The sequence below is a fragment of the Hyla sarda genome, chromosome 1 (genome assembly GCF_029499605.1).
Source record: "Hyla sarda isolate aHylSar1 chromosome 1, aHylSar1.hap1, whole genome shotgun sequence".
NCBI lineage: Eukaryota > Metazoa > Chordata > Amphibia > Anura > Hylidae > Hyla > Hyla sarda.
Genome location: NC_079189.1, coordinates 318,802,862 through 318,820,245, shown reverse-complemented (window position 1 = coordinate 318,820,245; position 17,384 = coordinate 318,802,862). Strand labels below are relative to the sequence as shown.

At 46.0% G+C, this 17,384-nt stretch overlaps 1 protein-coding gene across 19 annotated transcripts in view; it reads right to left on the bottom strand.

Annotated features, from left to right (window-relative positions):
* The window catches only part of SHOC1 (shortage in chiasmata 1), a 262,135-nt gene that overhangs the window by 125,153 nt on the left and 119,598 nt on the right, over nt 1-17,384 (bottom strand). For 18 of the 19 annotated variants that reach the window (XM_056518636.1, XM_056518635.1, XM_056518660.1 and 15 more), the window contains 2 exons: nt 13,316-13,414; nt 4,066-4,195 (listed from right to left, as the gene is read on the bottom strand). In XM_056518636.1, the coding sequence (XP_056374611.1) occupies nt 4,066-4,195; nt 13,316-13,414 (229 nt within the window). The remainder of the gene's footprint in view (nt 1-4,065; nt 4,196-13,315; nt 13,415-17,384) is intronic. The other variant, XM_056518652.1, reaches the window with a different exon arrangement.

Sequence of the window (17,384 nt, the reverse complement as noted above, 5' to 3'; positions counted from 1 at the left end):
CTGTACACTGAGGACAAGTAAGGCTCTGTACACTGAGTACAAGCAGGGCTCTCTGCAGTGAGGACAAGCAGGGCTCTGTGCACTGAGGACAAGCAGGGCTCTGTGCACTGAGGACAAGCAGGACTCTCTGCAGTGATGACAAGTAGGGCTCTATGCACTTAGGGCAAGCAGGGCTCTGTGCACTGAGGACAAGAAGGGCTCTGTGCAGTGAGGACAATCAGGGCTCTGTACACTGAGGACAAGCAGTGCTCTGTACACTAAGGACAAGCAGGGTTATGTGCACTGAGGACAAGCAGGGCTCTGTGCACTGAGGACAAGCAGGGCCCTGTGCAGTGAGGACAAACATGGCTCTGTGCACTGAGAGTCCGACATGCTCCTGGCTCACACAGCAGGATAATTGGCAAGCCAGGAGCCTGCACAGAGCCCTGCTTGTCCTGCCCTCACTTCCTGCGTTTGGAAGGCAATAGCTACAGAGATAGTATTTCTTCACCCAAAAATATACACATTTTTTAACCAATGTATATTACAGATATACTGTACATATAATGGTATTATCTACAGTATATCAAAAGTTTTTGCTAATGACAGGTAGACGTTAATATAGACATTTTAGTTTATTTTGTGCATCTTTATCTGTTCATGCCTTAGAAGCAGGTATGAGCAGGTGTAGATTTCAGCTATATTGCGCTACAATTTGGTTTATCGCACCACACTTTGTTGGAGATTTATCAAAACCTGTGCAGAGGAAAACTTGCCCAGTTGCCCCTAGCAACCAATCAGATCGCTTCTTTCATTTTGCAGAGGTCTTGTTAAAAATGAAATAAGCAATCTGATTGGTTGCTATGGGCAACGGGGCAAGTTTTCCTCTGCACAGGTTTTGATAAATCTCCCCCTTCGTGTCTTCCAATTCTGCCAAAATAAACTTACTAACCCGAAAAAGGGGTGTGTATGGTTTAAAAAAAATGGGCATGGTCACCTAAAAAAGGGGTGTGTTTTCACCTATTTACCATTGAGTTTACACAAAAACCTGTAAATGAATGGCTGGAAATTTTCACCAAAATAAGCTGGTCAGAACTTTCCCGACCTGAGAGTCCCAATAGGAAATAAAGTGGAATCCTGCAAGTCTGAAATAACATTCTACACTAATAAAAAGCCAAAACACTTAGTAAATCAGGGCGATGCAGTTAACAGATTCACCTCTATGGGAGGAAATTATCAGCAGATTTACCTGCCTTTTTATTTTAAAAAGTGGGTTATTTGTCATAGGTTTTGTCTCTGTATTAAATTAGCAACTTTTCCTGTGACATTTGATACAAGAAATCTAGGTGTATTATGATTTTGTCTCAATGTCCTCAATTTGTCCCTGACCTGTCATAAAAAACTGAGAACAGCATTTGTGTAAAATCGCAAACGGGTTCAAAAGTTGCAGAAAAATTTGCATGGGAATAATTCTACAAACTGGTGTACTGAAGTAAAAAATGTACACTAGCCCCCTATTTATCACATGCCCTGCACCATTTAATAAATTTGGTTCATGTACACATTTCCTCCACACAAATTAAAGGTGTAAAAAATTGTTCACCTACACCACTCTTGATAAATTCCTCCTATGACTTAAAGTGTACCTGTCATTAACAAAACATTTAATATAATGTAGATTATACCATCATATGTATATTTGTAATATACATTTGTTGAAAAATTTGTATATTTTGGGTGAAAAAATAATGTCACGGCAGTATTACATGTGTGCCTCTGTGAGGAGACCATATACAGGAAGTGAGGGCAGGACAAGCAGGGCTCTGTGTAGGCTCCTGGGTTGTCAGTCATCCTGATGTATGCGCCAGGGGCATGTCATAGAGTCTCACTGCACAGAGCCCTGCTTGTCCTCAGTGTACAGAGCCCTGCTTGTCCTAACTGCACAGAGTCCTGCTTGTCCTCAGTGTACAGAGCCCTGCTTGTCCTCAGTGTACAGAGCCCTGCTTGTCCTCAGTGAACAGAGCCCTGCCTGTCCTCAGTGTACAGAGCCCTGCCTGTCCTCAGTGTACAGAGCCCTGCTTGTCCTCACTGCACAGAGCCCTGCTTGTCCTCACTGCACAGAGCCCTGCTTGTCCTCAGTGCACAGAGCCCTGCTTGTCCTCACTGAACAGAGCCCTGCTTGTCCTCAGTGTACTTAGCCCTGCTTGTTCTCACTGCACAGAGCCCTGCTTATCCTCACTGCACAGAGCCCTGCTTGTCCTCACTGAACAGATCCCTGCTTGTCCTCAGTGTACTTAGCCCTGCTTGTCCTCACTGCACAGAGTCCTGCTTATCCTCACTGCACAGAGCCCTGCTTGTCCTCACTGAACAGATCCCTGCTTGTCCTCCGTGTACAGAGCCCTGCTTGTCCTCACTTCACAGAGCCCTGCTTGTCCTCAGTGCACAGAGCCCTGCTTGTCCTCACTGCAAAGAGCCCTGCTTGTCCTCAGTGTACAGAGCCCTGCTTGACCTCACTGCACAAGCCCTGCTTATCCTCACTGCACAGAGCCCTGCTTGTCCTCACTGCACAGAGCCCAGCTTGTCATCTGTGTACAGAGCCCTGCTTGTCTTCACTGCACAGAGCCCTGCTTGTCCACCCTCACTTCCTGTATTTGGACTCCTCATAGAGACAAACAGACAATAGCTGTAGGGACAAAAATATACACATGTTTAACCAATGTATATTACAAGTATACATTTAATGGCATTATCTACATTATATAAAAAGTTTTTGTTAAAGACAGGTACATTTAACCTCTTAAGGACGTAGGGCGTACCTGTATGCCCCATGCCCGCTCCCGGTGTTTAAAATGGGGTCACGCCTTGACCCCGCATCACACCGGGTCGGTCCCGGCTGCTAATCATAGCCGGGACCCTGGGCTAACAGCATGCAGCATTGATCGTTGTGCTGCGCGCAGTTAACCCTTTAGACGCGGCGATCAAAGTTGACCGCCGTGTCTGAAAGCGAAAGTAAGCACTTCCCGGCAGCTCAGTCGGGCTGATCGGGACATCGCGATAAAATTGCGATGTCCCGATCAGCTGGGACGCAAGTGGAGGTCTCCTTACCTGTCCCCGCGGCGTCCGATCGGCGATTGATTGCTCCAAGCCTGAGCTACAGGCTTGAGCATTCGAGCCCCTATCTCACTAATCCGTGCAAAGCTGTGGCTTTGCAGGGATCAGCATAGGAGATCAGTGTGTGCAGTGCTATAGGTCCCTATGGGAGCTATAGCACTGCAAAAAAAAAGTGAAAAAAAAAAGTTAACAAAGGTCATTTAACCCCTTCCCTAATAAAAGTTTGAATCACCTGCCTTTTCCCATAAAAAAAAAACTGTGTAAATAAAAATAAATATATGTGGTATTGCCGCGTGCGGAAATGTCCGTACTATAAAAAGATATTGTTAATTAAATCTCACGGTCAATGGCGTGTGCGCAAAAAAATTCAAAAGTCCAAAATTGTGTATTTCTGGTCACTTTTTTATTATGAAAAAATGAATAAAAAGCGATCAAAAAGTCCGATCAATACAAAAATTATACCGATAAAAACTTCAGAACGCGGAAAAATAAAAAAGTTATAGGGGTTAGAAGAAGAGAATTTTTAACATATAAATTTTCCTGCATGTAGTTATGCTTTTTCTACGAAGTACGACAGTATCCAACCTATATAAGTAGGGTATCATTTTAACCGTATGGACCTACAGAATAAAGATAACGTGTTATTTTTACCGAATAATGCACTGCTTAGAAACAAAAGCCCCCAAACTTACAAAATGAAATTTTTTCTTAAATTTTGTCGCACAATGATTTTTTTTTCTGTTTCACCGTGGATTTTTGTGTAAAATGACTAAAATGACTTGGGTAAAATCACTGCAAAGTAGAATTGGTGGCGCAAAAAATAAGCCATCAGATGGAATTTTATGAGCAAAATTGAAAGCGTTATGATTTTTAGAAGGTAATGAGGAAAAAATGAAAATGCAAAAACGGAAAAACCCTGCGTCCTTAAGGGGTTAAGGACATTCACTTTACTGTAAAACAGTCTATGTAACTCACCCAATAGAAGAAGGTGATGATTCTTCTTCTATGAGATTAACGCAGTTCTTGTTTATTGCATCTTTAGGCTTTGAACACGGTGGTGTGATGGGAATCTCTAGCTCGTAATCATGGTATGACCTAAAACAGACTGAGGAAATAAGAAATATTTTATTACCAGACAAAATCAATACAGAAATTAATATACTAAACCCCTGCTATAAAACAAATCCTTAAAGGAGTACTCCGCTGTTCAAACAAACTGTTCCCAACACTGGAGCCGGCGCTGGGAGCTCGTGACGTCATAGCCTCACCCCCTCATGACGTCACTCCCCGCTCACTCAATGCAAGTCTAAGGGAGGGGGCGTGATAGCCGGTTGTTCCAAACGCTGAGCAGTGGAGTACCCCTTTCAAAGGGATTTTCTAAGACTTTGCTACCAATAGACTATCCTTAAAATAGACAACACACTACAGATTGTTGAGGGTCCGATTCATGGCACCCGTGCAAGTGCTACACACCCTTTATTGTTTACAATTTTTTTTGTAGTGGCTGTGCTGGTTATTGTAGCTGAGTTCCATATTTTTATAAGATTAAGTAGCTAGGGGCTGTAGCACATGGTATCCATGTATATAAGTATATCTAAGTATCCAGACCTATCCACTAAGGCCAGGTTCACACAACCAAAATATGCGGACTGTTGGTCCTGGAAACACAGGCAGGCATTTTGCACATTTGAATGATCCGGCGGGTGCTAGGACCTGTATCTCCAAGTGGAATCCGCAGAAAGAATAGACAAGTCTATTCTTTTACAGATGCCAGAATCGGGATTCTGCTGTGTGCACAGTGCAGCAGAATCCCATTGAAATCAATTTCGCCATGTGATCCTGCTACATTAATGTGGTTACAGCCTAGTCAACAATTTGAACCTAGCACTTACATGTTTTGTATGTCTGCATATGCTGGGCATCTTTTGCTGTAAAGCGGATACTATTATGGGATATGTATGCCTTTTTTTGGGGGGGTGGGGGTGGAGGCGAGGTATATAAAAAAAATTCTGTCATTGTTTTTGATTATTTTCTATGGCATTCACTGCGCCTTAAATTACCGTATTTATCGGCGTATAACACGCATTTTTTAGGCTAAAATTTTAGCCTAAAGTCTATCTGCGTGTTATACGCCGATAAGCCGTTGCAGTTCAATGATTTAAAGCGGCGCTTTAAATCAATGAATTGCAGCGGCTTTTGCAGGTTCAGAGTCCTGACGTTGCTGCCCGATTCTCTGCCCCTGCCTATCCTGGGGTCCAGAGACTACCGTCGCCGCTTCCCCATTGCCTCCCCCATCCCCCCGGTTTTTCTGACCCTGCAGAAGCCCCCAGGAAAGGCAGGGGGAGAGAGGCCGTTGCTGCCCGCTTCTCTACCCCTGCCTTTCCTGGGGTCTAGAGCCCTGCTGCCGCCGCTTCTCTCCCTTGGCTATCGGCGCCGCTGCCCCATTGCCTCCCTTATCCCCGATTTAATGATTACCTGTTGCCAGGGTCGGGTCCGCGCTGCTTCTGGTAATCATAAAACCGGGGATGGGGGAGGCAATGGGGCAGTGGCGCCGGCAGTGGGGCAGCGGCGCCAATAGCTAGGGGGAGAGAAGCGGCGGCAGCAGGGCTCTAGACTCCAGGAAAGGCAGGGGGAGAGAAGCGGGCAGCGACGGCCTCTCTCCCCCTGCCTTTCCTGGGGGCTTCTGCGGGGTCAGAAACAGTGTATCGGGGTATACACATGCACACACACGCACCCTCATTTTACCAAGTATATTTGGGTAAAAAAAACTTTTTTTACCCAAATATCCTTGGCAAAATGAGGGTGCGTGTTATAGGCCGGTGCGTGGTATACCCCGATAAATACGGTACATGTTATCTTTATTCTACAGGTCAGTGAAATGATGGTGATAGCCAACGTCTATAGTTTTTCTTAATGGTTGTTTCTATTGTTACTATTATGGGGTACATACAACCTTTTGATCAGTTTTTATTGATTTTTCAGGGGAGGCAAGATGAGAAATATAATAATTCTGTCATTATCTTTTCTACAGGTCGGTACGATTCTGGCAATACCCAACTTATATACCTTTTTTAAATGTAATTTTTTTTTCTTTTTACAACAAAATCACTTTTACCAGCCATAACATTATTATAATGTGAGGACTTACTGTGAGCTGTACTTTTTATTGGTATCATTTTGGTGATTTTTATTATTTTAATTCCACTTTATTGGAGGAAAGGTGACTAGGGATGAGTGAATCGAATCTGACAAATCCGAATTTCTTTAAAATTTCAGGAAAAATTTGATCCGTAATTACCGTATATACTTGTGTATAAGCCGAGTTTTTCAGCACCATTTTTTGTGCCGAAAACTTCCCCCTCGGCTTATACTCGAGTGATGGGAAAAAAATTAATAAATTGCAGGTGTACCGGTGGGGGTGGCAAGGGGATAGGCTGGGCCATCCATCGTCGCCCATCTATGCTGCAGGGACCGTCCGACTGCCAGTGGGAGGGTGAGCCGGTCAGGCCCGTCCATCTTGAAGAGGAGGCCCTCTTCTCCACTCCGGGCCGGCCCTGGACTAGTGACGCTGCATTGACGGAGCTGTGCCGGGAAGTCCGTGCGCAGCAGACGTCCGTGACATCAGGGGTGTCCCTACGTGGCGGTGTCAATGCAGCGTCACTAGTCCGGAGCCAGCCCGCAGAGGAGAAAGAGGGCCTCCTGGTCAAGATGGACGGCCCGGACTGGCTCACCCTCCTCACTAGAAGTCGGACGGTCCCTGCAACAACATTGGACGGCTGCTAGGGAAGGACCGACAGAACTGCAACTGGGGAGGCGAGTAGAGAACAAGAGAGGGGGGTCTGGATGATGACAGGGGGCAATAAGGGGGAACTGGATAATGATATGGGGGCAAGGGGGATCTGTATGATGGGGATGAGGGGGGTCTGGATGATGACAGGAGGGATGGGGGGGGGGGTCTGGATGATGACAGAGGGAGTCGGGATGATGACTGGGGGGGGGATGATGTATTTCCCACCCTAGGCTTATACTCAAGTCAATAGGTTTTCCTGGGTTTTTGGGGGTGAAATTAGGGGCCTCTGCTTATATTCGGAACGGCTAATACTCGAGTATTTATGGTGATGCGAATATCGAGCGATTCAGGCTCCAGGGGCCGGGCGTCTAAAATGGCCGATCCACATGTGAGGACATGGGGTAAGCAATCCTGGGAAGTCAGGAACAAGGAACAAGGATGACCCTTAATCACATGCAGCATGCAGCCTATAAGAAGCCAACCACCTCTGTGATGTCACAGTCCTAAATAAACGGCAGCCATCTTGCGGCCAGTCACATCAGCGTTCTATTACAGAGAGAGAGAAGGACAGATAGCAGTGTGTGTTGCACAGAAAAGCATTCCTCAGACACAAACCTTAGTTGGCATGGCCCGGGAGCAGTCCCTGTCTTTCCAGTGCCTCTGTCCTATGCTGTTCCCTCCCCCACAGAAGTATCTTATGCTGTGGGTTTAACTCCACTATTTAGTGAGGACGATATACTAGAGGACAGTCTGCAGCTACTGCCCAGCCAAGAAGTGGAGGAGACATCCGCCGCTTCCTACGCTAGGCGGGCAAATAGTGATGAGGAGAGTGGCGTGGGAGGTGGTATTGAGAGCGTTCAGGCTCCTGAAGCAGACACTGTTGAGGAACCTGAGGATGACATCAGTGACGTGAAGACACTTCTCGATGATGATGATGAAACCGATCGCACTTGGTAGCTGGTTGCAGAAGGGGCTTTATCATCATCGGGAGAAGAGGGTTGCAGGTTGCCCGTGAGGCAGCAGCTGAGCCAGCAAGGTGGTAGCATGGTTGGCAGTCAGCATGGTGGCAGAAGTGGAAAGTCTGGAGCCAAATGTGCCCAGGGTAGACCACCTGCTTCGCAGCAGCCTACGTTCCCGGGAGGTAGTGAAAAAGGGGTTCCTGGAGTCGACCTCAGTTGCAGTCAATCAATGCGGACTGTTGGTGGGAAAATCTGCTACTCAGCGGTGTGGCAGTTTTTCATCAAGCATCCAGAGGATGTTAACCTGGCCACATGCAAGATGTGTCGGCATAAGGTAAAGCATGGCCAGGGTCCCAATGTTGGCACCACGGCCCTGTGCCAACATTTGCAGCGTCACCATAAAGCGGCCTGATTCTGCCAGCAATCCATTGGCGAAGCCATGTCCAAGAGACAACAGTATGCGCCCACTCATCTAACAGCGCAGAAGCTGAATGTGCTACTGTCCAAGCTGCTGGCGCTACAGTCCCTCCCTTTTCAAGTGATGGACCTTTCATAGAACTGATGGCTTGTGCCGAGCCGAGGTGTAGAGTCCCAAGCCGTCATTTCTTTGTGATGAAGGCAGTACCAGCCCTGCTTTGTGAAACAGAAGGTGGGCCAGTCCTTGAGCCTGTCGATGTGTACCAAAGTGCACGGCAGCGCCGACGTATGGAGCTGTAACTACGGTCAGGGACAATACATGTCCTTTACAGCCCACTGGGTAAATGTGGTTCCTGCACAGCCACAACAGCAACTTTGACCGGTCACGCCGCTTCCGCCTCCCTGCTCTCAGGCCATTGGTCCTATGACAGTGTTCGACTCCGCCTCCTCATCCTCCATCGTCTCCTCAGCCTTTACTGCACGGACAAGTCTTAGTGCCCCTCCAGCATACCCTGTGTGCAGGGCACGGCGGTGTCACGCTGTTCTTCACATGGCGAAAGGAGTCACAACGGGGAGGAACTGCTAAAAGTCATTCATCCAGAAATCGGAGCATGGCTTACTCCACGAAAACTAGAAATAGGAACCATGGTGATGGACCACGGGAAGAACAACTTGTCTGTGCTGCGACAAGGAAGCCTGAGACATGCGCCCTGCATGGCAAACTTTTTCAATATGTTTGTCAAGCGGTTCCTGAAGTGTTACTCCCATCTGCAAGACATCCTAACAATGGGAAGGAAACTTTGCATGCACTTCAGCCACTCGTACACCACAAAGCACAACCTCCTTGAGCTGCAGCATCAGAACGGTATCCCCCAACATTTGCGACGTTTCCACAGGTTGGAATCCATATGTTGGACAGACTATATGAACAGTGGAAAGCCATCACCAATTTCTTGATGATCCAAGCGGATAGGGGGACTCCCCTGTGTAACTTCAATGTCAACCAGTGGCAGTTCATACGTGACACCTGCCGTTTGCTCAGGCCCTTTGAGGAAGCTACATTATTAGTCAGTCGCCAGGATTATGGGATGTACAATGTCATTCCACTGCTTCATGTACTATAACACGTGTTGGAAATGATGGCTGGTGAGGGCACTGGAAATGTGGTGCCATGGCCAGATGAGCCCTGTGGGGGCTGAACTGGAGAAAGAGGGGCACAGTGGAGCACAGTTTAAGTTTTTTGAGATGGGCGGTTTTTCTAGTTATCTGACAGGAGAGGAGGAGCAGCAGCAGGTAGAGGAGCTGGAAGGCAAGACAGAGGACCCAGACACATTGTGGCAGTATGCAGTGGAGATGGTGGCAGGGAGTCCCTCCGAGTCACTTGCACAAATGGCACGATGCATGCTCACTTGCTTGTGTAGTGACCGCCGAATTGTCACCATTCAGCAGCGGGATGACTTCTGGCTCTCCAACTTATTGGACCCCCGCTACCGGCACAAAACGGGGGCCTTTTTCACACCCACAGAGAGGGAGGACAAACTGACCTACTACAGAGACTTCATTTGTAGTCAGTTGGCCGATGCCTATCGGCGCCATCCTTCCATCCTCTTGAGGGTCTGACTTGGGGGGGCCCTCTGCGCTCACCCTCCACTGCCATGGCTGCTGCGGAGGGGTGGGGTGGCAGGAGCAGTACCAGCTCCATCAGCAGCAGCCTGAGTCTATAGTCGCTGATGAGTAGCTTTCTTCACCCGCATAGTGAAGCAACTCATCAGCAGCAGGTAGACCTGGAGCAGGACCTGAACCAGCAGGTGGTGGCATACCTTGACATGACCATGCCAACACTCCTTGAAGATCCGCTGGATGTCTGGGCAGCCAAACTTGATTTGTGGCTGCAACTAGAAGAGTTTGCCCTGGAAAAGCTGTCCTGCCCGGCCAGTAGTATGCCCTCGGGTGTTTAGTGTGGCGGGGGCCATAGTAACCCCAAGGAGAACTCGTCTGTCCACGAAAAATGTGGAGAGACTGATCTTTGTGAAGATGAATCAGGCATGGATCCGCCAGGATTTCCACCCACCAATGCCTGATGCATCAGAGTAGATTGACCATGGTGCCACATCAACACTTCACAAATATGGATAGTGCAAAACATATTTAAGGTGCTGATCCCCAGTTACAGACATTCCTCGGCATCAGACCACAAGTAAGTATTGACCATATGCATTAGCTAAAACTTAATTTTTCTTAGGATCAAATATATGTACCCCAAAATTTTTTGAAATCAAACAGAAGGAAAGGCATGCTCAAACAAAAGCAAAGGTATTGATGTGATGCAAAGACCTCTAAAAGGTGTAATGGAACAACGTATGGTTCATTGTAACCGGTGGGGGTAAACATTTCCCCTGTAAGACCCTACTCTTGCATTATTAATTCCCTTCTTGGCAAGTGTTACTTGCCCTAAAAAGGGCGGCCCCACACAGGGACCTCTCCCTATTTCCACCTACAAACACTGCCATTTCCTAGGGTTTTTAGGTGGAAATAGGGACTGGTTCCTGTGTGGGGCTGCCCTTTTTAAGAGGAGTAACACTTTCTTCGAAAAGGTGGAAGGGAACAATGTATTGTCCATTGTAGCAGGTGGGGGGTAAAAACTTCCCCTGTAAGGCCCTACTCTCACCCTATTAATTACATTCTTGGCAAGTGTTACTCACCCTTAAAAAAGCAGCTCCACACAGGAAACTCTCTCTATTTCCACTTAAAAACACTGCGAAATGGTAGTGTTTGTAGGGGGAAAAAGGGAGAGGTTCCTGTGTGGGGCCATCGTTTTTAGGGCAAGTAACAGTTAATAATGCGTGAGTAGGGCCTTACAGGGGAAGTTTTTACGCCCACCAGTTACAATGGACCATACGTTGTTCCCTTCCACCTTTTAGAGGTCTTTGCATCACATAAATACTTGGTGGTGTAGGTGGCACATGGTGTTTTTTGCACACCTTTCCTTTTGTTTGATTAAAATAAATAATAATTTGAGTACGTATATTTTATCCTAAGAAAGGTTAAGCTTTAGCTAATGCATATCCTCAATACTTACTTGTGGTCTGATGGCGAGGAATGTCTGTAACTGGGGAGCAGCACCTTAAACATGTTTTGCACTATCCATATTTGTGAAGTGTTGGTGTGGCACGTTTGGCTTCAGACTTTCAACTTCTGCCACCATGCTGACTGCCAACCATGCTACCACCTTGCTGGCTCAGCTGCTGCCTTACGGGCAACCTGCAACAGCCTTCTCCTGATGATGATGAAGCCCCTTCTGCACTCGGCTCCCAAGTGCGATCAGCTTCATCATCATTGAGTTGTGTCTGCACGTCACTGATGTCTTCCTCAGGTTCCTCAGCAGTGTCTGCTTCAGGAGCCAGAATTCTCGCAACACCAACTCCCACGCCCCTTCTCCTCATCACTATTTGCCCGCCTAGCGTAGAAAGCGGCGGATGTCTCCTCCACTTCTTGGCTGGACAGTAGCTGCTGACTGTCCTCTAGATCGTCCTCACTAAATAGTGGAGCTGAACCCACAGCATAAGATACTTCTGTGAGGGAGGGAACACCATAGGACAGAGGCAATGGGCAATGGGAGGACAGGGACTGCTCATGGGCCATGCCAACTGAGGGTTGTGTCTGAGGAACCCACCGACTTTTGACTGGGGGGTGTCAGATGTCGCTTGTGATGAAGTGGATGACCGTGTTAACCAATTGATGATGGCTGATGGGTTGCTGGCCGAAACACGACCGCTAGCTGATACCGGGAGCTGAGGCCTCTCGCTGCGACTCCTGCTGCTACTTGCCCCTAGTCTGCTGCAACCTCTGCCTGATGAATTTAGGCCTCTGCAACTTCTCTGTGCATGTCCTGTCTGTTAATACGCTACAGTATGCTTAAAAAAGTATTTGTGTACAACACCAGCCAGTGAGTACTTTTGCCTGGCCTTTCACAGTATCTAGACCCTTGAGGCTTTAACAAAAACAAAATAGTACACCTCTTGTGTATGTGGTATGCACTTATGAGAAGAAAAAAATGCGCTACAGTACTATTAAAAAAATATTTGTGCACAACACTAGCAGTACACACCAGTGCTGCAGCACACAGTCACTTTGTACTACACCCAAAATTGCACTTTCTCTCTCAATCTCACTCCCTTCCCGATCAGTGCTTCTAGGCAGGATTTGTGCACGAGGTGAATCGCTGCTGTTTTGTGCAACACACTGCTCTATGTCCCTCTCTTTAATAGAATGCTGTAGACAGTGACTGGGAGCTGAATCGCTGCAGTAAGAATTATTTTCTGTGAAACACACACTGTTCTCTGTTCCTCTCTCTGTGCAACAGAATGCTGACTTGACTAGGAGGTGAATCCCTGCTGGAAAAAAGCTTTTCTGTTCAACACACAGCGATATCTGTCCCTATCTATCTCTCTGCAGTGAAAGGCTGAAGTGACTGGCAGCAATATGGCTGCCGATTATATAGGGCTGTGACATCACAGGGATGACTGGCTGCTGATAGGCTGCATGCTGCATGTGATTCAGGGTCATCCCACCTACCCTTGTTCCCGGCTTCCTTGCCCCATGTCCTCACATGTGGTTCCGCTATTTTAGATGCCCTGGAGCCTGGACTGCACTAAATGGAGTTTAATGAAGCAATTTGCGCGATAGAATAGCGGCGATAATCGCATTCATTTCAAATCGAATTTTCCTGAAATTCGTATCGAATTTGGATTCGTCAGATTCGATTCGCTCATCCCTAGAGGGTAACACCTCTTTTTTGATTTGAGAATTTTTTTTTAATAAATTGGACAAAATTTGATTTTGTTTGGCGCATGAGCACAATAAACTTGACCGGCATAACATGCAAGAAAAATAAGGTGCTGTTCCAACCAATTTTCTGTCTGGAGAGCATTAGTAAATACTTATGTGTTAAATCTATAATTTTGGTATTTGCCATAAAGTAAATAGGTGAACATCCCATGTGGTGAGTCCATAATTTTTGGCAAGGGATTTTATAACTATACTTAAATCTATGTTGTACCATTCTTCTCCTCATGTTCTTCTTTACATAAATTTAAGTTTCTTTCAACAGTAATTTGTTCAATAAAATCACCCTTGGAATTCATTTTCGTAGACAAGGCTGAAATTTAACACAAGCAACATCAGAACAAGGGAAAGACATTTTATTGCATCTTTATTTGATATATGTGCAGCTGTTTTAACATATTTACTCCCATTAAACCCTGATTGTTACTCTCCTTGTAAATGCCTTAAATAACATACTGGCAAGGCAGATATCACTTTCCATCAAACTTAAAGGGGTATTCCAGTGAAAAACTTTAGTTTTTTTTCCATATTCACTGGCTTCAGAAAGTTAAACAGATTTGTAAATTACTTCTATTAAAAAATCTTAATCCTACCAGTACTTATCAGCTGCTGAAGTTGAGCTGTTCTTTTCTGTCTGACAACAGTGTTATCTGCTGACATCTCTGTCTGTCTCAGGAGCTGTCCAGAGCAGGATGGGGATTTGCTCCTAGTCTGGTCAGTTCCTGAGAAAGATAGAGGTTTCAGCAGAGAGCACTGTTGTCAGACAGAAAAGAACAACTCAACTTCAGCAGCTGATAAGATTTTTTAATAGAAGTAAGTTACAAATCTGTTTAACTTTCTGGAGCCAGTTGATATGAAAAAAAGCTTGCAATCCTAAAAGAGGAAAACTATTAAGGAAACCCTATTACATGGGGCAATTATCAGGTAAATGTTCTCAGCTATCAGTTGACGAACAAGCAAATGTTTGTGTAAACAGCCAAATGTTTGTGTAAATGGCCGTCTAAACAATAAAGCGATCATTTGGTTTGCTGTTAACTGCCAATATCTGACCGATCTATAGTGCCCTTTAAACGAGCAACTTGTATATTGTATTGGGCAGCTATCACCCTTAGGCCATGTTCATACAGTGAAATTATTGTGCTAAGGAAATCCTGATTTTGGCATCCACAGAAACAATGAACCTGATTCAGCTCAAAAATGCATTGCCATCTATAAAGACTGCGCATTTCCAAGCGATCCTAGCACTGGCAGAACATGCAAATGTCTGGAAGGTCTGCCCGGGGAAAGTCTGTACATTGTACGTTGCGTAAACATAGCTGTCACAGCGAGTGGTCCGGTCTTCACCTCCAGACCGGAGCGCCCGCTGCCTCTGCCCTCCGCTCCTGTGTTCCAGCGTCTCCCGGTCAGACGCACTGACCGGGAGCACGGGCCCCACAGTGGCAGAGACGGGGCTGGCGTGGTGGCTGGTCCCCGTTCATGCGCCGCGTCCCTGTTCGGCCTACCTTCTTCCCGCACGGCTCTCTGCTCCTCTGCATCCCGTCACGCGCGGCCCGCTCTCTAGGGCACGCACGCGCTGACTTCAGTAAATTTAATTGGTAATTGGTGCGCTGGTTCCTCACCTCCCACTGTCCTTCCCAATAAAAGGCACCTGCCCCTTCCTGCCCTTGCCGGATCTTTGTGCCTTGTGCCTCAGAGAAAGCGTTCCCTACTGTGATAGTTGCCTTGCCCCTTGCCAAACCCGTTGCTACCGTATACTCGCCTGTGAACCCTTGCCGCCTGCTACGTCCGACTACGCTCTTGCCTGCTCCCTGTGTACCACGCTATCAGCTGCCAGAGAGGTTGAGTTGTTACTGGGGGATACGACCTGGTAGTTACCGCCGCAGCAAATCCATCCCGTTTTGCGGCGGGCTCTGGTGAAGACCAGTAACTGCTTAGAACCGGTCCTCCAGTACAACCCGTGCTATCGCCTCTCGGGTCCAGAGGATCCACTACCTGTCCTGCCGGTACGTGATAATAGCATTAGTCCGGGTTTACATAGTCGAAAAATTGCCAACATATTTTTATTTTATGCTCTGACTTTCATCCAAACTTAGCAAAAAATAAATAAATTGTGGCAGTTTTTTTGCTGATTACAGACAAAAAACAGCACATATAGTATGTCACAGATTTTTCCACTCTGTGAACCCATCACTTAGGTAACTATTTTTAGAGAAAGAGGAGTGAAACTGGCATAAGGCAACGTTCACATGTTAGGCCTCTGTTATTCAGAGTTCCGTCGGCAATCCAGTAAGAAGGACGGGAAATTAGCTGAGAAAAAAATAGTACAAGTTTTTTCTCCGCCAAATTCCTGTTCAATTACCAGATCACCGAGGGACTCCATGCAAGTGAATGGGTCCATCGGGACCCGATAGTAGCCATCTGAATCTGACCCATTTTAGGGTCCGATCTGCAAAAAAGAAAAAAAAATTTGAGCCGATTGGACACTTATCGGGGATGCGAACGGCACTGTGAACCTAGCCTAACTAATCTACTGTAGTTTGCCCACATATGAAATTTCGCTTGTGGAATTTCAGCTGTGGGAAATCCACAGCGGATTAGTTATGGGGGAATGTACCTTTATCAGAAATGTTGCACCTTTTTCTGTCTTATGAACCCACTCTTGGTTTTGGCTAAAAATGCTGACCAAAATACTAATCCAAGCAATGACCAAAAACTATGTATGAATTCAGCATTAGGTGGATGTACATGTATCAAACATATATATATATATATATATATATATATATATATATATATATATATATATATAAATAGAGGCTTCTGTAAAAAATCTGACATGTGAATTCCATATGTAGTACTTTTGAATTCCATATGATAAAAAAAACAACAACAAAAACTGCCGTTTCCTGATCTGTCACAAAATTTGCCTTTTCCTGACTATTTTTATATTGTCTTAATTTTCCACCATGAACAGGAGACTTGGCACCCCTCTTCTTGGGACTACTGATAAGTCGATTACAGTCTTTTCAATCAATATGCCCTAAATATCTGTCTTTAGAGCTGGATTATAGTAAGTGCAAGTGGAGTGAATGTCCTGCAGTCTCCCCTATTCTGTGGTATTTCAATGCCTCCTAAATACTTAAGTTTAGGTATATGCATAGTTACAGTACCTCTCCTGTATGAGGCTGCAATAGGGCATAAGGTTGGCTCTGGGACCAAAGGGTGAGACAAGCCACAATATTTACATAATAAGTAGAGATTAGCGAATCTAAGTTGACGAACCCGAATTTGTTACAAAATTCATGAAAAATTTGATTCGCAACAAATATGAATATCGCCACGATTCTATCGCACGAATCGCTTCATTAAACTCCATTTTACAGCGTTCCAGGCTATTGGGGACCTAAGATGGCGGATCCACATGTGAGTACATGGGGCATGGGATTATGGGAGGGCGGGAAACAGCGGTGGGAATGAAGGTAGGTGAGCTGACCCTGAACCACATGTGAGATGCAGCCTATCAGTGTTCACTGACCCCTGTGATGTCACAGCCCCTATATAATCGGCGGCCATCTTGCCTCTCTTCATTTCATCTATGCACTCAGATGGAGAGGACGGGACTGCGTGTGTGTGAATAGCTCATACCACAGCGTTACACTGCAACTGCTAGTCACATCAGCATTAGGGAAAGGCAGGAGTGCAGAGTGCTGTGCTGTTACACTGAGAAGGATCATTGATTGCAAAAACTCATATTCACGTTTTTGAGCATTGCAGCAGAGAGGGGCAGATAGCTGTCAGCTGCCTCATACAGATCTCCAAGCTGCCTGAACTTTCTGAAGCATCTTATCTCCTCATTGATCAGCCCAATTGAGTTTATTTTTATTTGCTCCACAAAACTTCTGCTGCTCAGAATTGTTTGACAGAGTGCAATTTAGGGTTTAATCCCTGGATTTTTTTTTGTGGTGCTGCACTGTTGGGTCCTGCTGCTGTTCAGAAATACGTGATTGTTCAGTGGACTGTAGTGCATTTGCACCATTTTGTACCTGTTAATCTGTCAAGGGGCTGGCTACATACTGTGCAAGTCCAAACAATACTAGTCACCGGCTGTTTTTTTTTAAACAGTTTTTTCTGCGTATAGTTAAGCATATATAACTGCCCTTATCAGTGCATACCGCATAGGTACATGCAAGTATTGTACCATTTTGTACCTGTTAATCTGTCAAGGGGCTGGCCACATACTGTGCAAGTCCAAAAAATACTATTCACCGGCTCTTTTATGTTTT